At 42.4% G+C, this 24249-nt stretch overlaps 2 protein-coding genes across 16 annotated transcripts in view; one reads left to right on the top strand and one right to left on the bottom strand.

Annotated features, from left to right (window-relative positions):
• MALT1 (MALT1 paracaspase) overlaps positions 1–19314 on the bottom strand; it is a 33737-nt gene extending 14423 nt beyond the window's left edge. The window contains exons 1-10 of one of the 7 annotated variants that reach the window (XM_074856204.1): positions 19128–19314; positions 17377–17543; positions 12005–12126; positions 10730–10880; positions 7085–7263; positions 6402–6498; positions 5642–5674; positions 3906–3932; positions 2742–2777; positions 764–967 (exon numbers count right to left, since the gene is read on the bottom strand). In XM_074856204.1, the coding sequence (XP_074712305.1) occupies positions 764–967; positions 2742–2777; positions 3906–3932; positions 5642–5674; positions 6402–6498; positions 7085–7263; positions 10730–10880; positions 12005–12126; positions 17377–17543; positions 19128–19288 (1177 nt within the window). In that variant the 5' untranslated portion in view covers positions 19289–19314. The remainder of the gene's footprint in view (positions 1–763; positions 968–2741; positions 2778–3905; positions 3933–5641; positions 5675–6401; positions 6499–7084; positions 7264–10729; positions 10881–12004; positions 12127–17376; positions 17544–19127) is intronic. The other 6 variants (XM_074856205.1, XM_074856206.1, XM_074856207.1 and 3 more) reach the window with 6 other exon arrangements.
• Positions 19315–21754: 2440 nt separating this feature from the next.
• ALPK2 (alpha kinase 2) overlaps positions 21755–24249 on the top strand; it is a 99757-nt gene continuing 97262 nt past the window's right edge. For all 9 annotated transcript variants that reach the window (XR_012627204.1, XM_074856993.1, XM_074856994.1 and 6 more), the window contains exon 1: positions 21755–21972. The gene's annotated coding sequence lies outside the window, so the exon portion shown is untranslated. The remainder of the gene's footprint in view (positions 21973–24249) is intronic.

Genomic DNA, 24249 nt, shown 5'->3' with positions numbered 1-24249 from the left:
TTACAGGTATCTTATAAATGGATATGTGACTCAAATAACAAAAACTTAGAGGAAAATAAAAAAGAGAACTGTGTTAAACACACATCTTCTAGTATGCATACTTTGCTTAAGTTGTCCTCTGATCACTGAGACACTGCAGTACAGTCATTAAAGTGTTGCTGCAACTGAGGTGAAAGCCCTGGATTTTTTGTAGGGCGTTATTTTTAAGTCTGAAGAGTTTAAGGAAAAAAAAAAAAAAGATTGCTGCCCAAGACTCCATGTAGTCTTGTATACTGCAGTTACAGTTTTCAACTACTCCGCTACTAGCTCGTTTCCATCATGCACCAATACAGGCAACACAACAGACTATTCTTGCTCTCTCTTAAAAGGCTACTACAAACTACTACTAATGACTTCTTCGTACAAATGCGCATCTTCTGTGGAGCGTGTTCTCAAATGTGCTGTACAGATGCAGCAGCTTTTAGCAAACACATCAGTACTATCAAACAAAAATCTGCACTGCAGTTTTCGGTGCAGTTAAAGAAAAAAGTTGAAACATTTTATCTGCTCTAAGAATAAAGAAACAATAACATTTTAACCGAAGTCATAGGATATGCTGCTGGGTGTTTTTAACTTACTTTTCCCATTCTACATACATGCTATTTACCATGAAGTTTGTTTTGCTGTCACATATAGTGCACTGGCAGAGGTATATACCAGATGTTTGTGTCCTCGATACATCACAAAACTTACCTACTTCAGAAGGGATATCACATGTTCTTACCATATACTCCTTTGTCCAGGAGAAGTAAAAATTCATCCACAGCATTTCGCATCTCGGACTCAGTAAGATCCAGCAAAGAAACAACTTTGAAATCCATCTGTCTTAGCAAATTTGTCAATTCATAGACATCTACCATCGGAGCCTTGAGTTGGGGGTGATTCCAGTAGCTCATATTTCCTATTAACAGAGCCACCTTGTCTGTTGCTGCAAAGACAGAGGAAAAAAAACCCATCATGTTCATACATTTCATGAGTTCGATACCTTTAAATTTAATTTCTTCCAAAGTGAAAATAGCATCCAATCTCACTTCAGGCACAATATTTTACATGATTTTCAAAGTCATCCTACATCAACAATACAGCTCAACTCTCTTCTCATCCAAAAAACCGTTTCAGCAGGGTCTGACAGTCAAGATACCTGAGCTCTGATGCATCTCAGACTGGATAATCAGTCAAGAAGTGAGTCACTAACACCATCTCCCATTTCTTTCATTTTTCAGAAAGTACAGACAACTATGAAATTCCCCCATGCAAGAGGAAATTTAATAAACATGAAAATTCTTATGCCAAGTTGCCAAAGATATGGCCAGTATACTTCCCCAAAACCCTCAAATTTTCTTATGCTTCTTAAAAAGCAAACAAAACTCCACCACACACAAAAGACCACTTTCACATCTCCATCTCCCATGTCCCATCTCTCTAAAAACCACAGTACATTTAGGGGGAAACTTTTATGGGTCAGAAGTAAAGTCTTTTTTCTGTTCATTGAGGTTTCTTTTTACTATTGCTCTGCTTAAAAACAATTATACAAAGATATGACAAATTTACAAAATTCAGAGAGAAGTCTACTGATATTCTCATAGTTTGAGATATGTTCATTTTGATTTTAATAAAGCCCAAAGTAATTCTGTCATAGGTAAACAAAGCAGCAACAAAAGCGGAAAAAAGTCACATTAACAGAAACACTTTAGAGACCACTAGCCGGATTTTTACCCCAAAACTGCACACTAAATTACAGAAAGGCATTTACTCAAATCAAGGCATTTCCTCCCTGGTTTGTTACTTCTCTCCAACAGGAATTATTGTGCCACAGCTCTGATGGCAAATGAGGTCACGTGAACACCCCAAACCTGCTTCAGAGTTAGTAACCCCACACTGCTAGACCCAGAAGAGAATCTCTGTTCGTAGCCTCGATGTCTAACATTTCTCTTCCTTCAGACAAGAGGTTTTCAACATTTTTGCAGCTGGAAAACCTCCAGTCTTGAACAGTGTAAACTATTTCGAACAGCAGAGACTGAGCACAGTAGCATACTGTTACTGAAAAACACTTTTCAGGACTGAGGAGCACTTACACTCCCTCTCACACTGATGAACCTGGAAGAGTGGTAGAATTTTGATAGAGGCCAGCAAAACAAGACAACATGCCTGACCACAGCCAAGTCTACCAGGCAAATTTAAGAACGTGATTAAAAAGCCCCAGCAACAATTCTTCATAGCACACATATGCCATCCATCTATCTTTGTGAGCTTCAGCTCAGGCCCAAAGCATCCGCAGACTGTGCACAGGAAGAGCTGAGCTTGCAGGGGCAGCACACCCTTAGCAGACAGACTACCAATCCTTTTTATCACATCATCGCAATACCGCTATCCCTGACTGTCAAAGTATTCAAAGTAATGGAGTAACACACTGGTGAAGGCTGTGGCCAGAGGAATCTGAAACAGTAAACTGAAACAGATGAGACGTTGTAGATGCTCCACTGAGTCACTAAAAATACTGGTGCCCTCACCACAGTTTACTGAAAGGGCATGCAAGCATTATAAAGGACTATAAAAATACACAGAAGTCTCCCTCCCTGCAGTGATTTGATGCAGTACGGTTATTTCCCTAGCAGTGGCAGAAGAAGCAATATTCAGAAGCAGCAAAATCTATTTCCTAGATATGAAATACATATGTTCTTTACAGCTACAGAACTACTTACCAACAGGTCTATGATTTGATTGTTCTTGTAGGTCTGCTTGAAACAGATGAAAAGAGGAGGTCGTCAGTAACTACAGCCACAGCTGCCAGTGTCAGAACATGAACTGCGTGTCCCATACAGCCATAGTCTACTGGTACTGCTTTGCCTAATACGTTACTAGTTCAAGACAAAAAAAAGTGTTCTCTTTTTGGTTTGGTGGGGTTTTGGGGTGTTCTGCTGTTGTTTACCCAGTTTCTTTCATCCTCTTCCAGCAAACATAGCCTAATAGGATATGAATAGCTAGTTCTATAAGTTAAGAAATAATAGATGCCCCCAGTATAATTTTGAATCTCACAAACTGCACATCTGCATTTTCAGAAACATCCAGAACAGTTCATCCTCTCCAAATGAAATGCAGACATGCAAGACGGGGAATGCTTGCAGGAATGACCATCTGTATGTGAAAATTCTTTTATTTTGTACTTCACTGAGGGACGGTAGAGCCAAGAGGAACGGGTAAGCAACACGTCAGCGGTACGCTTTGGGTAACGTTACATCTCATGACAGTACCACTTCAGTGACTAAAACTAAGTCTTGGCAAAAGAAACATATCTTTGGGGTCTAAGCCGGGAAATTATATTACCTTTGTGAATTGAGATTTTGGGAACACTATATCAGGGATAATCCCTTATGGAGCACTACTCCAGATCTACGTTTCTATAACAGACATCAATCAGGCCTCAAATCACATCAGCTCACTCCAACATAAATTTAAGAAATATACCATTCAACATATCATGGGTGACAGCCAGACACCTTACATCTTTTTCACCTTAATCATCTAAAAAGCAGCAACATACTAAAACTTAAGAGTCCAAAGAAGCCACAAACAAGAAAACAGAAGACAATTCCTTCTGTATTTGTATAAGTATACGTGCGGTACAAGAGACCAGCTTTGTGGGACTTTACAAAGATAATAACAACTCTATGATTTACTATATTCAAGTTAATTTATTGGAACCAGAAAGCTGTGCTGCTCTTAACATTGTATCTGCCCCTATTAAATCCCCAGTTATAAACACATCCAAATAATGTAAACTATATATTGTAACCTAACTGGACCTCAGTGATTTGCAACACAAAACGAACATGTGAAACTAAAGTTTTTCAAAATTTATCACTTACCTGATTTTTGAAGATCACTTAAATCTTCTGTGAAGAAATACACCAATAAAATCATAGTTTAAACAAGAAGCAAAAATATTTTTTATTAATAAAAATATAATTGTCATACCATTACTAATAGAAGTAGAACGTTAGAAAACAAATGACCTTTCTAAAATACTTTTGGCTTTGCATTTCTGTAAATCTAACCTTTCGTATGTTTATTCCACATGCAAAGAAGAGAAAATCCTACATCAATATGCTAAGCTATGCTAGACACAGCATTATAGCAGAGTAGATCTCAAAACTAAGAGAGAAACACATACTATGCCTCAATCCCCCAGGCATGCAAGCAGCTTGAACGAATAAGGAACCAGATATCAGAATCACCCATTTGAAAAACAGATGTTCAAAGGACTGCTGAAAAAGCAACATCCTGAGCAAGAGATCTTACTACGTAAAGCCGTGTGAATTCAGGACTTCAGATACAATTTTCAAACATTCTAAGCTACCGCAGGTTTCACCTATTTATTCTGAGAATACTGGAAACTATGGAAAAGAAAAATAATAATCTGAAGCCCCAGAGGCCTGGTAGAGCAGGCCTGCTCCACACAGTGAAGCCACAAAAGCAGGGTCACCTGCCCACGTGGGAGAGTGCAGTGCCCCGGGGCGACGCTGCTGTGGGCGTTTGTGTGGCTCAGCAGCAGAACAGTGCTGCAGCCGAGCAAACTGCGGGCTGGGGGTAGACCCCCTCCTGCTCCAGAGGGCAGCTGGATTACAGGTAGGTAGGCCGTTTCTGCAGAGCACTGCATCAGGCAATGCAAACACCCCCAGCCCAGGAAAGACACGAAGGCTCAGAGAGCCTATCGGTCTTGGCAGCTGTGCCATGGAAGCGGCTGGCACCAAAACGTGTGTCACTTGTACGTTCCAGGGAGTGACAGCACACGGTCCCCTCATTGTTAAGCCTTTAATAAAAGGGCTAAAGGGGAACATCAGCTCTGGTTGAACTCTGAACAAGAAATGATGCAGAGCAGTTTAATTCCAAGAAAATTCTATGATTCTGTGAAAAAACAGGGTAGAGCACCATTTATTGGTCTTGGCAAATGCCTTTTCTTTTTTTCTATTGTAGGTAGGTAAGCTGGGGTGGGGCACTGCTGTAAGCAGCCTTACATCTCTACATTTGATCCCCTATGATGTAAATATTACAGACTTTGAGATGCTCAATAACCAAGGGATGGTATCAACATTAAAGGTCACAATACACTTCTTCCTCCTCATTGCAGCACTGCAAAGGAGAGCAGAAATCGTCCTAATAAGGCTGCTGGAAACAGCTCCTGCAGACACAGGGCTGACAGTGGAACCAGCTCCACTCGGCTCTCCAAGGTCACCCAGGTTCCTAAACACCTGCAGCTTTTCTTGAAAGGATGTTGCCTCCTCAGCTCAGCCAAAGAAATCTCAAGATCTCTACATTTTACCAGAAACTGTGAGCACAGGACACAAAAACAGTGCAAAAATCAAACAACTTTGAACACTACAGAAGAAGAAAGCAGCTCAGTTTTTCTCCCATGTGCTCTAGATCATGGTATCATGGCAAAGAAGAGAGAAGCACATGCAGAAGGAACGCTGCACCACACACCGGTGTTTTAAAACAGACTGAAGCTCTTAACCCACACATGCTTTTCAGCAACACACTTAGCAATCCGTCATGCCAGTCATTAATTTTTAAAAATTGATTCACAACTAAAGATTTACTTTACCTTCTGTGCACTCCACTGCCATAGCTTTCCTTCCTTGTGTTTTAAGGGGGGGAAAAAAATTGGAAGACAATTGCTCTCAGTTATGAGAGTTAGCACACAAAGCGGAAGACAAAGGTCACTTCCAAGCTTCTCAGCAATCTGGCTCATTTTACAGCAGTATAAATCAGCACTGACCACAGCACTGTATAGTAATTATTACTAAAACTCAGGAGTACTAAACTAGAATATTTCTTAGGATAGGAAAGAATTTTTTATATGAATTACACAATAGTATTCCCAGATCGATCTGGAAGCTACACAAACAGATCTTCTCCTCTTTAGCCTACTGCAAATACATGCACACACACTAAACTGTTATATTAATTTATTCTCCTTGTTATGAATAATCCCACCTGTCCCGATTGCTGAAGGACTCAGTGTAACACAGTTCATACCACCAACAAGGGTTAAACTGTTTTTTTATTTGTCAAAAACCAAAGAAATCAGCTTGCAACCTGCTGACAAGCCATGTATATGTTAGCAACGCCAAAAAGTGGTAGCATTTCTATGCTGGTTACCATAAAAACCCAAAGCACTTTATAACTGACAAAGCTCTAAAATTCCATTTGCTGCAAGCGAGCACAATTATTTTAACACATGAATAAACTAAATATATAGAATATATGCTTGGCTTAATACTGAAAGCTTCAAAAATAAATTCTAATGATAGAGAAGAAACTGATAAATCAGCTGACCTGTACCAAACAGGAAAACTCCTTACCTATAACGACTTCTATCTTCTTGCTGTCTTGATCTTCCCAGTCATTGAACACGTGACACCAGTATGTTCCTTGATGTTCCACATCCACATAGGTTACCTACACAAGCATCATCACCGTCATCCCCCAGACCCCAACACAATACTTCTATCAGTTTCATTTAAGCCCACACACAAGAAAGAGTAAACACTAAAAGCAAAGCCTAAACAAACCCAAAAGCTGCTGATACTCTCATTCTTCAGTAAGCTGGACAGCACGTGTGTTCTAGAAACGCTTTCAAGAATTGAAGAATGCAAATCCACCTCGCAGGCTCAAGGTGCATTAAGCAGTGAATGCAACAGCTTGCACAAATCAGAGCGCCTTGCAGTGCAAGATAGAGAAACCATCACTTTTACTGATACTTAATCTTTGTTATGTCAATATGTCACACCAATCCAAAATATACTACAGCTTTACCTCCCGTGACTACCACCTGAAACATGTTCAGGATTAAAATTATGCACCTGGGAGTCTCAGAACAGTATGGGCAAGCGAGTAACACAACAGGAGAACAACTTAGAGGGAGCACTTCCATAAGGGGTTATCAAGGCTGTGAATAAGTTATTTTCCTCAAGGAAGCTTTATGTGTTAAATTAAAGGTGGTTGCACATTAGTCCCCCAAGGTTGGCACTTTGCAGTAACTTACCATGTAGACATTTTTGCTCCCATTTGCCAAGGGAAATCCATTTCTGAACCACTGGTAATGAGGAACTGGGTTTCCAACAGCTCCACATTCTAGTACCAAAGCATCCCCCACTGTCAGGTTTTGTGGCTGAGGCTGAACACAAATGCGCAACTTGTTTTCAGGCAAACCAGCGAAGCTCCCTTAAAAAAAAAACCAAAAGGGTGAAGAAAAAAAAAAGGAAGGGTGAGACAATCTAACTGCATATAGACTAGTAAGAATTGACAACATATGGCTACATCTTCCTGTAACTACAACAGACTGTTTTAATAGCAATGAAATTAAGTTATTTGTCCTTTAAGACCATGCTAGCAACAGCTTTCCAGTTCTTTGGTTGAAAAGTAAAAAGGAATGCACATTAAATATACCCCCGAAGTAACAACAAAGAAAAAAAAGCAAAGCCCTCTTTGCATTATTTATTCCTACCTGTAGGATTATAAAGGCTCCAGAGAAATGAGCAAGTACAAAGAAGGGTGGCTATTGAAGGATGGACTGAAGATCCAACTTGTGTGCAAGTGTGTACACAGGAAGAATTTAAAACTTAGAATCTTAGTTTTAGCATATCCTCATTGCTCTCATTCTAAACTGAGCATCAAACCTTACAGTAAATACACTAAAAAAAGCCCAAAGCTAAAAATGCTTAAGAAGCATCAGCCACTGACACATAGAAATGTTTTTGGGAAAGAGACCTATTCAGAAAACCCTAAATGCAGTAAAGACTTGTCCAGCTGATGTAATGTAAGTTTCTACATACGATAAAATATATTGAAACAAAGTGTTGGAATTCATTTTTGAAACATCTACTACACGCACACACACGAGTGCTCCACTGGCAAGGTTTCTGACCTCTGCGTACTGAGCAGTTTGATGAACTGACACACACTACCGCAAGCCCAGACCTACCAGTAAAGGCCACACCAGTGACCTTTCATCTCTGCTGGCAGGTCACTCGTAGGCACCATTCACACTCTTAGACTAAGAGTAAGATGAAAAGGAGCTGCTGCTGTAGTCCAATTAAACAGGCTTAGTCTTTAAGACAAGGAACACAAAAGTTGCAGATAGTGAAAGAGAACCTGAGATTGAAAGGTAAGATGGTTCCTCTCTCCAGTGGGACCCCTGACCTGCCATCTCATTTCCAGGCCCTTGCCAGTGCACCCTGTTGTACCGCTCACAGAATACACTAATAAGCCTGTACCAGTATCTTCTGAAATTGTGCCTGGCTGCCTCACTGATCACAAGCTCACAAGACAGCTATGAAAGACAGCTTTTACAGAGTGGAGGATGGTTGAGCTCTCATCAAACAGAAAGCAATGAAAAGAGACGAAGCAGGAAATATCTGAAAAAATAAAGCAACCAAGGGAGCTGGTAAAGGAAAAGAAAACAAAAAAAGACAGCAGTTGAAATGGAAGATTTCATACCTAGTCAACATTTGCAGAAATGGTACTGTCAGTGTCATCTAGTTCAACTGAAACACCAGTAATCCCAGGCCAAACGTTAGAGGAGGTGGAAGGTTCATTCAGTGCATACACCACACACCCCTTTTAGGTTTCTTTGTAAGGACCCTAAGAGGGAAAGTTACAGGAAGGAGCAATCCATCCTGCCCCTCAACCTTTTACCCTTCACCAAGACCTAAACACACTAAAATGCACTTCTGTTATGGTTCCTGGTTGGTCAAGAGTCATGGAACATAAAGGAAGTCACTATTCTGTGGATACCCACTGCCCTTCAGCCACCAAAACTTCTGCCACAAGTGTGAAACAATATACTGCTGTTTTTGTCAGACTTTTTTTTTTTAGTCATTACAAGGTTATTCATCTCAGCTTCCTGATGCAACCAGCGAGATCTGAAACTTCACATTTATAACTGAATCGAACTTGAAGCAAAAGCAAAGGAAAAGCAGAAGAAATCATTGCTTAGATAAGGGACTGAGAATATGATTGAGATTAAGATGTAAAAAGGTCACTTCAAATGACACTGCAATAGCTTTTGATCTTTTACTGGAAGATTGGTTCTTTCTTTTCCTGACATGAATAATTGTTCTACGTGGGATGCAAGTGGAAAACACCTTTGACTCGTGACATAAGACAAAATAACTACTCTTCACAGTCTGAAGAAAGTGCAGTTGACTTCTATCTCACTCATCTTTGGGCCGATAGCAAGCAAGTCCAGGATATTTAGTTAGAAAGTTTATAAAGGGTAGACTCAGTGCATGAGTCAATGCCTATTTAATGCAACTGACTGTTCTGGAAAAAAAAAAACCAACAAAAAACCCTATACACACCAGAAAACAAAGACACCACTCTAGCAACCTCAGGAAGTTGGAAATAAATGCACAGTATTAACAAACTAGATCCAAGAAGTAAATTTCCAAGATTTTCTTTACGTTCTACTAACAAATCCCAGTACCAGCTGGACACTCTTGAGCAGACAGCTATTTACTCTTATTTGCTTTCTGCTGTTATTCCATTCTCCTTGTGCTTCCTCCACATCCATACTTTCATCATATATGCTGCAGCTGGAGATCAGCCCATCGCTGCAGATGAGGTATCTTCAAGCCAGTGCCACAAGTTCCTACGGCCCTACAGTGGCACAGCGGAATGACTACGCCTTTTCTTATGCAGGTAACACACTTGACTGTTCACTGACCATTTAGAAAACCCATGAAGATGCAATTCACACCAAAGAGACTCAGTTTAACTCATGTGTTTCTTCCTCTCATAGGTTTATTTCTTTAAATGTTGGCATGCCTTCACTATTATTTGGGTTGGTTATATGAAGTTGAAAAGATGGCATTAGCAAACATATGTTCTGCCACAGACACATCCACGGAGCCCTAGCCTCCCTCTCTTTTCCCCAGGTGTTCTGGCAAAGAAAGAATGTGCTGGGCTTTGACCAGTTTATCTTTCCTGACAGGTACACATCTAAGATTGTGATAGCCTACTGTGATCTGAAAGAGTGACTGGCAGGGAGATCTATCACTTCGGTGCCTGCCAGACCTTATTCCAGCCCTCAGACCCATTTCCTCAGAGTGCAGTGAACCCTCTTTCCATTCCACAGTATCGAGGTTTTCTAAAGTGTCCAGGCCTCCAGGACGCATGCACTCTTTTGTAGTTTACTGTTTTGACCTTCTGGGTAAGGCATGACTTCTTTCTAGGAAGGCAGAGAACCTCATTAGATTCTCCTCTACCCAAATACCTTTCTTCTCAGATGGGCAGCACACAGATGAAGGGGAAACAAACAGTCCTGAATATAAGGCCAGAGCCCACGGGGCAGATATTCAGAATAGACTGTGTGTGTCCAGTCACTAGCAAGTTACCACAAGAGGTAAACAGATAAACAAGGGAGTTAAAGAACTGCTTTTCTGGTCCAAGAATCCTCTAAGAATTAAAAGGAGCTGACACTGTCTATGTTTTCCATCTATCTATATTTACCCACCACTGTGGAACTTCATTCCTCCTCTCCTTTTGTGACCAGCACAAGAGCCCAAAAATTGGAAGCTGCATTTTCAATCAGCCCTCTTTCACAGCTGTGCAAGACAGCAACGGGGACCCAAGTTCCTCTCACAAGTGGAAAGACAGACTTTCAGAAGACAACATTTTTGCCACTCACCATGAGATGTACCCTGGAGATCGCAAACTTCAAGTCGTGCCCACCGACTGAACACGAATGAAGATTCACTGTTCACTCGACAGATGTAAAAGCCAGAATCGTTTACACTCACTGGATTCAAAACCAGCTCTGGAGAATTACCATGGGGAACCTGAATTACAGGTGAACCAAGAAATACTTAAATTTAGATTGATTTAATCTAAACCAGCACCAAACATTAGAATATTTATTTCCATGTCTGTAACACTATCCTCAATTCCGTCACTTATTGAAACTTTTGGATGAGAAAGTCTTGTTCTACATATTTAGTAGCTCAGAGACAGGCTTTCTTCCAAGAATAATTCATATGCCTCTATTTAAGACAACTCTGAGCTTTTAAGCCAGTTGAAAAACTCTTCTTGAAATTAATAATTTCTACCTTTCCCCACAAATAACTCTGAATAATTTCTTAAGCACTACTCCAACCAGCATGTGTGTTACATTCAGCTCTAGTCTTAAAATATATTCAACTACAACCAGGAAACTGTAACATTCTTCCACAGAAAAATAATTTTTTACTACATCTATATTTTAACTGTAATGAGCAGGACATGACTATAATCATATTTTTTAAGCCTTGTTTTGGATGATCTAGATAAACTTTTAGAAAGGTGTAGGAAATGAGTTAAAAATTTCAGTCCCAACAGCAATTTAAAATACCATGAACTTACCGCATTTCTAAAAATACTACCTACGATAAAATAACATTAAGAAAAAAATGCATTCATCTTGTAGAAAGATAACCAGGACCAGAAATCTGGGCCTACGTGCTGCCATTCAGACTCCAGAGATACCAGCTCACAGGCATTCCAGTATTTTACTGGAGACGTCTGTGCCACCACTGAGTTCAGGCCTTCAACCCTTCATTCTTAGGAAACCAGTTTCCATCCGTCTGAGACCAACAGCGACTGGCATTTGTCCCAGTGTGGCAGTTTCTCCGTGGCTTGGGTCAAAACTTCTTGGTAGGCTGAGAGACAACTAAACCTACGGTTTCCCTACTGCCGTGTTCCAAGATTAGCCTCCAAGGGTAAAGTGGTCTGAATATAAGGAACCACCTTATTGTTTCAGCACATTGATAGGGTCATTATGCAGCATTTTTTAAACTTCTAGTTTTATTATATAGTAATCTTCTCTCATGTAAAGAAGAGCAACAGTCTTAAAAAAAAAAGTATCATCCAAAATCACTACCTATTATTTCACCATTTAAAAAAACCTATATTCTGTATCAACTATTACCTCTTTTTCCTGCTTGAACCACTGGTAACGCACAAATGGGTGTCCTGTTGCCCAACAACACAGCTTGACGACCTGACCAGAGAGCACTGCTTGAGAGTCTGGCTGTACAACGATCTTTATACCTTTAAAAAGGAATTTACACATAGGAAAGTTATTAAGAAATACAATTCTACAACTTAAATTGTCTTTTGAGAAAAGAAAGTTTGTCATTATATATACCTGAAACTAATTTGTTTGTACTGTGTATACATGCAGTTCCAATTAGTTATATGACTTCAAGACATCCGAAATTGTCTTCCATTACACAAAATCCATGCTCAAACTGATCAGTACTCTACAGAGTTTATTGAGGATTTAAAGGAGATAATTCAGGTATTTTTATTTTAGGATATTTCAATCCCTCTTGCTCTCTACTCACTAAAGCAAGTATTTCCAATGGCATCACAGATTCCTTTTGGGAAAAGTATTGACAGTTTTAAGAGTTTGTTCACTCCCACCAATTTATCTGAGTTATTAATCTTCAGATTAAGATTAGGCACAGCCTGAGGGATGGATCAAAACAGTAAGGGTTAGTTTAACTACAATATAGTGCATTTTTCTACTATTTCTCATGCAACCTTATTAGCTGAAACACTGGTTACAGCTTTATGCCTTCACCTCCTGTAGAACACAGGGCTGGGGTTGTCTTTTGCCAATATGCAAGGTAAAATTTTCCACTTCAAATTTTAACTGCCAGAGAATAGCATGAGTGAAATTCTGACACCGGTCTGGTATGATCCAGTTATTTTCTTAACCTAGACCATTCCAGAGATCCTGTTACAGCACGACCCCAAAACCAGATCCACTGGTATAACCAAGGTCAGCAGAAGAAGAGGGGTGTGTGTGGGAAGCCAACCGCAGAACAGAAAGTTTAACCTCACGCTGCTGTCAAAAAACAGACGGACCTACGACCAAGGTGTTCAGCAACACTGACCTGATAAGCCATCAAAAAAATAATTCGTTTGAAGCATTATTTACTATGGATGGTAAAATGCATTTGACAGCCCCAGTGGGACCACAAGCAATACTACTCATGACTACTTGGTACGATACTGGTGCTGTGGGTGACCACAAGCAATACTACACATTAATGACTAGTTGGTACAATATGAGTGTTGTGGGTTAACCCTGGTGGGCAGATGAGTACCACACAGTCCCCTACCCCCAGTGGGATGGGGGAAGAGGGAATGGAAGAGTAAAAACAATAAACTTGGAGGTAAAAATAAAACGAACCAAAAAATAATAATAATTAATAGGTGAAGGATGAGTGGAAGAATAGGGAAGAAAACAAAACAAGTGACACAAAGGCAATCACTCACCACCTCCCATGGATGGACCAAAGCCCAGCCAGTTCCTAAGCAAAAGATGGCGAGGCCCTTCAAAACTCCCCCTTTTCCCTTTTATTGCCAAGCATCAGGTTATATGGAATATCTCTTTGGTTAGTTCAGGTCATCTGCCTGACTGTGTCCCCTCCCAGCCTACTGCACACCCCCAAAATATGCACTGGGTGGGGGCAGAGCAAGAAACAGAGAAAGGTCTGATGCTGTGCAAACACTGCTCGGCAAAAGCTAGAACACTGCTGTGTTATCAGTACTGATTCGGCCCAAAAGCTAAAGTAGAGCATGATATGAGCTGCTACGAAGAAATTCATTCTATTCTAGCTAGGCCCAGTAAAACTAGTTACAGAAAAAGCACAGAAATAGTGAACGGTATAGAAGCACTTCATCACCATGTCATTACTCTCAGAAATGAACAATCAGATTAAAAAAATATAAATTTTTAGTATTTTGTGAGTCAGTCTGATTTCTCTGTTATGGGACAAAGTATTTCCTCCTTTATAGTTTAATGAAAACATGTTGCAGAAGCTGGAAGTGCAGTCTGGTACAGAAGCACTATTCCAGATTGCTGGGGGAATAATCTTACAGAATAGTATGGAGTAAATGAGAAGCTGTGCAAAAAAATAGCTGCAAAGAGATTGCAAATATCCTGGTATAAGACTCAAGATTATCAATTGCTCCAAGCCTTCTTATTACACTCTGTCAGAGTTTTCTTTTTGTCTGCTTTCTTTCCCCTCATGTTTAACAAGTTTAGCTGCACATGAGAGCATTTTCCTAACAGAGAATGTTTGAGGAAAGAAACCAGAACAATTTGATCAACAGGCTGAAACCTCAGCAGAAACCCATGTGGTCAACAGACTGAAATAGCGATTATATGACATTTGGAAATCACATTAATCTGTCCAGCAGGGACGTGGGCTATATTAACTTCCTCCACACACAACCTTATAGTTGATCACGCAGGCAACTACTCCAGAGTAGCTACTGGACTTGAAAATTCCCTGCCTTCCTTTCTCTAAAATAACTTCCCTCTGTTCCCTAGCCCTGAAGATCACTACCTCAGTTCCTCATTTAACACCTCCTCCCCTGTTTTTCATAGTTAAAGGAAGTGTATTAAGTACAGTTTTCAAGAATCACAATCATCTAACATTAACCGAGACAAACAGGAATTATATTATTTCAGTTTAAAGAACAAAAAAATTAAGACTTGCTCTTTCCAAAGACCTTCACTTTTTTTTTTTAAATCTCTCCTGATTCGCATCACTAACATCTCTTAAGAAAGTAGTTGAGAAAAACAAATTCTCTGAAAGATTAGTATTTTTCACTCCTTGGAAGCATTACAAACACAACATCTGATTCATAATTTCTTCACAGTTTCATTTATTTTCCGGAAATTCATTCAGCACTATACAGTTACTTCCTGCAAGCATCACAGAATTTAATGGTTCAAAAAGAAAATCTTCTGGCTCAATTTTCTGAATGATTACAAAGATACACAAATGCTTCTTCAAATTTCATTGGAAAACGCAAAGCTTGAGTTTTACCACTGAGGATGGCAAACCGACACTTAGGGTTACCAGACTTTGAAACACGCAGCGCAAACTAAGTACTCATGATCTTAACTATAATCCAACTGTTACATTCTTAGCTTACACACTGGCAAACATTTTCAGTAATTTCTGGAAACCCGGCCTCAATTACTCACATTCAGACTGAAGTGCCTAAACTGCTGCAGTAAGAGACCTGTCTGCAGAGGAAAACCACCTCTTCACTCCCGTTTCAATCACCACAACTCAGTGAGGTTGCACAAGGACTAGACTGTAAGACCACAAATTGCATCTTAAGCCTTGTTTCCTTCTTAGCCTGGGAGAAAGCTCTTCGAGTTTCATTCATTTCCAGCAAGTTCACAACATGACCATATAAAAAAAGGGAAGGGACAGAGAGGTGACCCAAGGAACAAGATGCCTAGGATTTCTCACTACCGAAAAGGAGATGTTTTACAGTTATTATTACTACCAATTTGTGTCTTTATAGGAAGATCTATGGAGTTAATCCAATGTGACAGGCAAGTCTCTCAGCACAAACAAGTCTATGATCCTCAGAGGGATCCTTTGTGTTGCTGCAAACAAAGCGATGTCCCACCTCATAACAATACATCTCTGCCGTAAAGGTAGGTGGTATCACTGCCAAAATAGACCACGAAGCAGCATGGAAACTGTACACTCACTAACAGGCTCACAAAGGTTCGTGTCTTTTTAACTGCATCATCTAAGCTGGTAGAAAACAGTCTAACAAACCAGTGTGACAGCTACAGAGGTCCTACATTAAACAATCCCATTCCTAAAGGAACTTGTGCAACGCTTAAGCCTTTTTTGGTGTATTAGAACAAATGGGCAGTTACAAATTTGTACTTTTGACTTCAAACATCAACCACCTCTGAACATTTAAATAAACTCACCGCAAATATCAAAGCCTACTGCTTCTTTTTAAATCGTTTAAAATTCTTATTGACCTAAGCTTTCTTCAAATACCCTTTGCTTTGATTTCTCAGTTTCTGCAGGGGTACCCAGTCCTCCTTAGAGGAGGCTGAATCCATTCTATCACAGATCATACTGTTCTGCAAGAGATTCATTCACAACAAGACCACCTCTGCAGTTCCAAGGGGTCTTGACAAAAGTCTACTTATTGGCTTGCTCCCCTCAACACATTCCCCGATACCACTATCTCACAATTCTGCTATGTAGCAAGTTCCTGTTTTATCCAGGATTTAGTCTTTGTTACATTTTCCGAATGTAACTTGACTGACAGCCACACAAAAATCCTCAATCCAATGGTGGTAATACTTGAGATGATCACAGACCAAGCAAGCGCAACATTTTAGCTCAGTGCAGGCACTCTGTGGTACCAATGTGAACCAGGACCACTCTTGTTTTCATTATTCCCTCAGCAACCACCGTATGGAGAATAATAAAAAGAAGTAATAGTGCAGGAGAGCGTAGTACTGCCTGTGCCTCCATCCCAACTCTTGCCCCATGAGTGCAAGCCACTCTCACTGATGTAACACCAACACCCCTCTCCCCACCAAGCCTACAGTGCCACACTTCAGCTGGACTAATCTACCATGTACCTCAATCACACCTCATTCAACATGCTACGGGAAGCAACAGCCTTAACTAGATGAAACAGCTGCAAAGCATTACTATAATTTACTTGAAAAATTCCAAGGTTGTCTTAACAATGGTTCTCAGCCCACAGCTTCTTTTCTCATACCATCCAAAGAACAGGACAGCTGTCAGTGTGGAAAGGGGCTCACTAGCCTCATTTCCACTTCCTACTCTTGAGGAGAAGCTTTTGTAACTTCCTAGTAGGCTGAACTTCATCACATCTTTCAGGAGGAGGACATAAAAAAGAGCCCTGGTTTTATACTACAGCAAGAAGTACTGGGTCTACATGGTTTTACCTATGCATTCCCTTGTGTTGCCCTACTTCCTAGGCTTTTTGTGAAGAAGCAAGCTGAATGGGTTAGTAGAGAATAATCTAGTTATATCTTAAGGTAGTCTGTTTTTCTGTCCAATTAGCAAGTTGGACTGCATCCCATATGCACCAGAACCGGCACTAATTGGACCCTTTCCCTTCAATTAGGGTAAACTGTGAAATGCAGTTAATGAAACCTGCAGCCCGAACAGATGGCTGGCAACACTACTTGTCATTCTAACTCAACCATTTCGGTTCTATAAGCACCTCCCGAAGGCACAGTCTGACACGGAACCCAAGTCAGCAGAGAAATGACAGCACCTGCCATATCCATGCAGCCAAGTCTACAACACTGCGTTCAGCCGGTTTATCTACTTGCCTTACTTTTAATCTCAGAATACATGAATACCAATTACTAGAATTGAAACACTAAAGATGTTTTTACTTACTGCAGAACACAAATACTTCAGTGTTTCCAGTGTAAAACAGACAGTCGCAGTGAAAGCACAAACCAGAACTGACCTGAATGGCTGAGACACTGGAGAGCCTCTGTGTGCTCCAGGGCCTGCAAGAACTCCACGAGCTCCACCACAGTGCAGCCACGATCCCCCAGCAGCTTCAGAAGACTCCAGCTGGGACTTCCCTCTGGCTCCAGCACTTTGAGGGAACACTGTTCTAAATCCAGAGGGCTACAAAATAATGAGAAACACATGGCACAGACCTTCTTAGTGCTTGAGGGTCCTCAGAAAGGAGCAGAGTTAAAAATCACTTGTAGACAAAAAGATTAAAAAAAGAGAGATGGGATTTGGGCATATCTGCAGTATTTCCTTCAAGTTTCAGGGGTTCAGAAGTTACACAGCGACACCTCCACATGCAGAAAGTGGTATTAGCAAGTTGCATGCTACCAAATAAGAAATGTTTGTACCTAACAATTCTGGCCAAATACATCAAGAAATCTTCTCATTTTCACTTTCTAAAGTCTCAGCAGAACAACAAGTCCAGCACCTTTCATTTTCTTGTGCCTAATTCAGCAGCGGTAAAGAGTGAGTCAGACTAACTTGAAAGTCCAGGAAGACTTTGATTTTCAGTGTAGTTGTTGAAACAAGTGACTGCTGGAGCTTAACCAATACACACATCTACTGCCACAATGCAGTTAACTGCTCCAGTAAGTTCATCTCCAGCTATAACCATGCAGAGTTTTAAGTTCTGGTGTGAAGCCTTCAAGCACTTTCAATCACAACAGATTATTGTCTGTGTTATTTTAAGGAAATTAATACATCTACAGAAAGGGAATTCAAGTTTATGTATTCCCACTGAAAAGATTCATCACTATTTCTTTCATTAAATCACACTGCCATGCAACCTGGACGTGAGGTATTTTCACTTATCACGTAGACTTTCATAGTATTTTACTGGATAATACAGAGAAACAAACCTAGCAACAGGCCCTACAGAGACGTGATGTTCTGGTCCTCATTCTCTATCTCCCTATATTAATAAATACAGTCATAATAGAGCAAGGACACAGCTTCATAATGTACTGCAAGTGCTGCACTTGGAAGGCCTCATTTTTTTGAGATACTACCCTCTAAACAAAATCTTGAAAAGCCACAGGAAGTAAAATGATCAGGAAGCGATCTAGAGAGCGTGACCTAGGCAGAAAGAGTTGAAGAAAATGAATGTGTTTACCCTAATATAGACAAGAGGAGCTACAGGGAAGGGCCACCAAACATTCCCCGCGCTCCCGGCCCCGGGCGAGCAGCGGGCTGCGCTCCCGCCGAGGTGCAAGGGGCCACCTTCCACCCCCACAGCCGGCAAAGCAAAACCCACGCTACTCGCACCCTGCTGCTTCTTGCTGGAAGTCCTCGGTGGGACTAAGCCAACCTCCCCGAGAGACGGGCTGCGCGTTCCCAGCGCGGGGCTGCGGCCGGGGAATGCTCCCTCCTCCGCACCAACGCGGTGGGGGTTCGCGGGGAGGGACGGCCCGGCCGCGTCGGCGGGAAGCTCCGGAGCCCGGCAGAAGCGGCAGCAGAACAGCTGCAGCTCTCGGCCGCTGCCCTTCGCCCGAGCGCGAACTCGTGAAGGGGCTGGTCACCCACGGCGAACCCACACCGGCTCCATCCCCGCCGCCGACTGCGGGACCGACACCCCTCGCCGCCGCGTCCCTCACCGTGCCGGGGTGCGACCCTGGGGCCGGCGCGTCCCCCTCCCTCCACCTCGCGGTGGCACCACGGCCTCGGCCATTGCTCGCCCCACAGGCCGCCGTCACTCACCTCAGCCGGACCCTGCCGCGGCTCCCCGCCCGCTGCGCCAGGTCCCGCCAGCCCTTGCCGGGCGCCGCCCGGTCCAGCAGCTCGCTGAGCCTGCGGAGCAGCGGCTCAGCCAGCCGGCTGAGGGGCAGCCCCCCCGGCGCGCTCCGCACCGGCTCCGACATCGCCCCTCTCCTGCCCGCCCGGCGGCTGCCAGCCGCGGCCCGACCGGGGCGGTGCTCCCGCCCGGAAGGACGCGCCGGGCGCAGCCGCACGGTGTGGCGGGGCACGGTGCAGCGCGGCCCGGTGCGGCGGAGCTCGCCTGCGGCGCAGCTTCCCGCCCTTCCCCTGAGGGGACCTTCGCCCGCGCGCACCTTCCCGCCCTTGCCCTGAGGGGACCCTCGCCCGCGCGCACCTTCCCGCCCTTGCCCTGAGGGGACCCTCGCCCGCGCGCACCTTCCCGCCCTTGCCCTGAGGGGACCCTCGCCCGCGCGCACCTTCCCGCCCTTGCCCTGAGGGGACCCTCGCCCGCGCGCACCTTCCCGCCCTTGCCCTGAGGGGACCCTCGCCCGCGCGCACCTTCCCGCCCTTGCCCTGAGGGGACCCTCGCCCGCGCGCACCTTCCCGCCCTTGCCCTGAGGGGACCCTCGCCCGCGCGCACCTTCCCGCCCTTGCCCTGAGGGGACCCTCGCCCGCGCGCACCTTCCCGCCCTTGCCCTGAGGGGACCCTCGCCCGCGCGCACCTTCCCGCCCTTGCCCTGAGGGGACCCTCGCCCGCGCGCACCTTCCCGCCCTTGCCCTGAGGGGACCCTCGCCATGTCCGCGCCTGAGAGGCCCGTGGTCCTTCAGGAGGGGCGGGTGCTCCTTCCCCCTCGGCCCTGGAGCAAGCGCTGCTGATGGTGTGAGGGAACCGCTCAGGGGTTTGTTCCTCCCGCTCGGACGCGGAGAAGTTGAGTGCCGGGCTTTGAGGGTGAGAGCTGCTGCCAGGGAGGCAGCTAGCACTGCCAAGGCCAGACACGGCCAGGGAGCCCGGAGCGACTCTGCAGGCGGTGGTCTCACATTGAGGAGAAACAGCTTTATCTAACCACAGCCAAGGACACCTCTGACACATACTTACCCCCGCAGTCTGCTGCCAGTTCCCAGATGAGTGCGTGCCCAGCTTAAGGGTGAGATGCCTTACTTGTCTTAGCAAGGGAGAGGGGGTAGGCTCGGGGAGAGTCTCCCAAAGAGAAACACCTCCATGACTGCTGCTGAGGGACAGGTGAGCGTGGCCATGACCTAAGGGAAAGTCTCATCTCTCTGGAAGTACACTTGCTCAAAGTGGACTGAAAGTGCCTTAGAAAGTAGCTTTGCTAACACCCTAAATCAGTGTTCAAGCATTCAAATGTAGATGCCCGTATTTCTGAGGTCTTTTTGACGGCAAGCTTGCCTTGCCTTCCCAGCGAGCAAGCTGGAAATCAAGCGATTGCAGTAGCAGAGCATCAAGACCAAACTAGTAAGCGCTGCTGTTCGGTAGCATCTGCCGTTTGTGGGCTGCATTACACGAGTCAAAACAGGCCTTACACCCCTACCTGCAGAGCAGATGACAACATAGCATCTCTCCTGACTTCTGCAGAGTTCAGACTCTCTGACAAACAAGCCATTTAGTTAAACTTCAAGAAATTGCGTGGAGTGGCTTTTTCCTGTGTCATTAACCAATAGTTTATTTCTCCTAATTTAGGTGCAAAACCAATCTGCATGGCAAAGTGGATACAGGTGAGGCAGTGAATTTGAATTCCTGATGACTTAGTTATCCACAGCTGTGTATGACTGAGCTGCTGGAAAATCAGGCAGGTGCCTTTTATGGCCTGTGCTTGCTGGCTGTCTGCCTACAATGTTAAACAATTAAATTACCTCAGGTTGAATATGGTTTTAAATCCTGGGCTCTTATTTCTTTGGGGATTGACTATTGGCTGTTATATAAAACATGTATCCCCCTGCTGCTGTTCCTGAGTGAGGGTGGTGGTAGGTGCTATATTTATGTGGAACACACCTGTTTCCTATTTCAGCCTAGTTAGAACTGGGAGCAAGAAGTACTTAGTATGGCAGTATCTCATAACCAGTTTTAGCTGTGCTTTCTGCAAAATGCTTAAGAAAAAACTTGGCTCAGAGCTTGCTTTTCAGCTTTTTCTAGATCCCTTGAGCCTGTAGCAGTTTATGCAATTTATTCAAGTTCCTCTTGTGTGAGACTTGGCTTCTTAGGTAATAGGAGTGGAAATACTTTCTTACTTCAGGATTCATTTGTTTGCCTTTGAGGAATGTGAACCCTTAGGTTAATTTTTATGTAGTGATTGTTAAAAGCTCACTGTTTGCTGTTGTTTCCTCAACCTACTTGTTAGGGATTTCAGATTTTCTCACGTTGAACAGAACTTTTGTGTGCTTGACTTTCAAACAAGTAAGAAATTGCCAACATGCCTAGCGAAGCAGTTAAGCAGCCTTAAGCACGTGCTTTAAAAAATAACCCGGTGCTTTATTATGAAAAGCTAAGGCCAACACTTCCTCTCTCTCAGGGCCTGAGGAAATTCCTATGGACTTCTATGGAAGTAGGATGTACCCTCTCACCACTGCCAGCTGCCTCTCGCTCTGTCTGGCTGAGGTTTTCCCAGGAAGAGCCATCTGCTGCATGTAATGAAATAGTCTCTCTTAAAAGTCAAACTGTTCTGTGATCAGACTTGCTATACTAAGGTCACACTAGCAAAACAACACTGAAGCTTTCAGTTAGCTTCTCAGCTTTGAAACAACATGCACAAATTAAATGTCTTTTGTTTTGCAACACAGAGTCAAACCACAGGCCTGACCCCTTCTAGAACTTGAAGAAAGAGCACATGAGGTAAGTGCGCATTTATGGTTTGAAAGTCAAATTGTTTATACTTTTAAAATTACTTGTCTACTTCTTTCTTCTGTGTGCAAATAGAATGCATATCATAAAAGTTAAATAAACAAAGAAGAGCAAGTTATTCTTAATGCACTACATGAATATAGTGGTTTATACTGTTACTGAATAGGAAATACGATTTGTGATTTGCTTCTGCTAGTACTTTTTGCTCATCTTCATAGATTTTTTTTTTTTAAACATGTTGCATTTAGAATTCTGCTAAATGTTTCTGAAATTACACTTTGGTACTATTTCCACTGAGTTTTAGCAAGACAACCAAAATTGCAAAAATCGTATGAAAGCAAGCTTCCTTCTCTAAAGAATATGTAAGTGGTACTAGGTATCCTGAAATACGCGTTTTAGTCTGTCTAAATATATATTGCATGGCCTAATACTTGTTAGGTAAAAATTTCCTCCATTCCTGAGAAAAAATCTGGTCGCTTGGTAGCATGTAGATGATTATAAGGCTGCATGAATTGCTGTGTCAGATGCTTGACAAATGTTAAAAATAGATTAAGACATACCAGTGTGAAGAGTTGTGCTGTGATTACTTATTTTAATTAGTCTATATTAAGGTCTTTGTTAGAGACACGCAGAGCCAGTCATTTATTCTTCTTGCATTTAGCCAGTGAGTTATAGCTGTGGTGTTTTCTCTAGATTGCAGTGCTGTTTACAACGGGTAGTACACTAATATAAAAGTTGTTAAAAAGCCTTGGATGCTGGAAGCTGAAGAAACACAATGTATCACAGTGTATTTGGCAAGGACATATTTTTCAGACGGCTGCTTTTTGAACAGCTAAAACTTCACTGATGTTTTCCTTATGCAAACCTTGTTAATATAATAGGTATATAGTAATTGGTTTAGATAATACAGTGTTTTGCTAGCTTGATTTCTGACATTACACGCTCTTTGACAAGAATGCTGCTTTAAATGTTTGATTTGATTGCAGTGTCTTGAAGGATTTACAGAAGAATAGTATGGTTATAGTTATTGTTTGTGTTCCAGCATTAGGGATTTCAGGCAGAACTACTGAGAGATACAGAAACAAATAGGAAATTCAGTCACTGTAAATCCTTGCATGCATGGGTTCTCACTGCTCTTACTCCATCAAATGGTAGACTCTGTAGTGAGCAAACGGCTGTATAAATGCTCTAGCCCTGCTGTGAATAGAGTTCACAAAGTTATAACTGAATTCTAGAATTCCAGTTTCTGTTGTCTTGGAGACTGTAACTTTTACAAGGAAACAACATTTAAGAATGTAGGCATGATCACAACGCTTCAGGAAAATGTGTTATGGCTGTCTGGCACTATCACTTTGGAAAGCTTGTATAGACTAGGAGTAGAGGAAAGTGGATCAGAAATTTCATGTGGAGATTGGTTCTATCAGTACTGATGGATGCATGGAAGAAAAAAGATTCACAGAAACATGCAACTTCTAAAAGAAAATTTTTATTAAAAGCTTTGATTTCTGTTCAAGTGTAAAAAGAAAACATGAAAATAACCATTTAAATATGGCAAAACACTCATGGCAACCTTTTTGAAAAAAAAGTTGTGTGTTTCTATTCGTAAATATAAATTGTGTGTATTTCCATACAGGGAATATAGTACCTCATTTAAGAAATCAATTGTTTGTAATGTCCATCATTGCATAACAGGAAAAGCCTATGCTTTGTTTTGTTTTGAAAGAAGAAAAATGCTAAACTTACAGAATTTGCTACAAAAGAAAAAATTTCTGTTGAGAAATGCCCTGTATGAGGAAATGAAAAAATGTGTGTATTCCCAAACCAGGTGTCAGGCTGGGAAGGGGAGTGGGCTGGTGATTTCTTAGAGGAACATTGCAGCTATACAAACCATATGCAGACTCTTTGTAAGAAAGATAAGACCTATTTGAGAAACGTTTCTGGGGAGAATGGAAGGGGAATTAGCATTAACCTTGGAACATAACTGCATTTAAGCAGGACACTAAGGTTTCAGGGATGGCTGGATGACAGGACGTGTGTTATACGTACGGTGCCATAGTGGGTCATTCTGGAAAGGATCTGTGAGGTTATTTGAGTGATTAGGCCCATGACGGCTTTGCATCTCTGCAAACCAAGAGTCAGAGTCATAAAAATGCAAGCTTTTTAGCAGGAATATTTCATTTTAAGCTACATTTGCTTCTGCAAGTTATTTGCTATGCAAGCCATTGCAGTAAATGTTATTCTTTCAGTTCCATATACGTATGCTGGGAA

Source organism: Strix uralensis, chromosome Z, assembly GCF_047716275.1.
Source record: "Strix uralensis isolate ZFMK-TIS-50842 chromosome Z, bStrUra1, whole genome shotgun sequence".
NCBI classification, from domain to species: domain Eukaryota; kingdom Metazoa; phylum Chordata; class Aves; order Strigiformes; family Strigidae; genus Strix; species Strix uralensis.
This window is presented reverse-complemented; position numbering and strand designations above follow the sequence as displayed.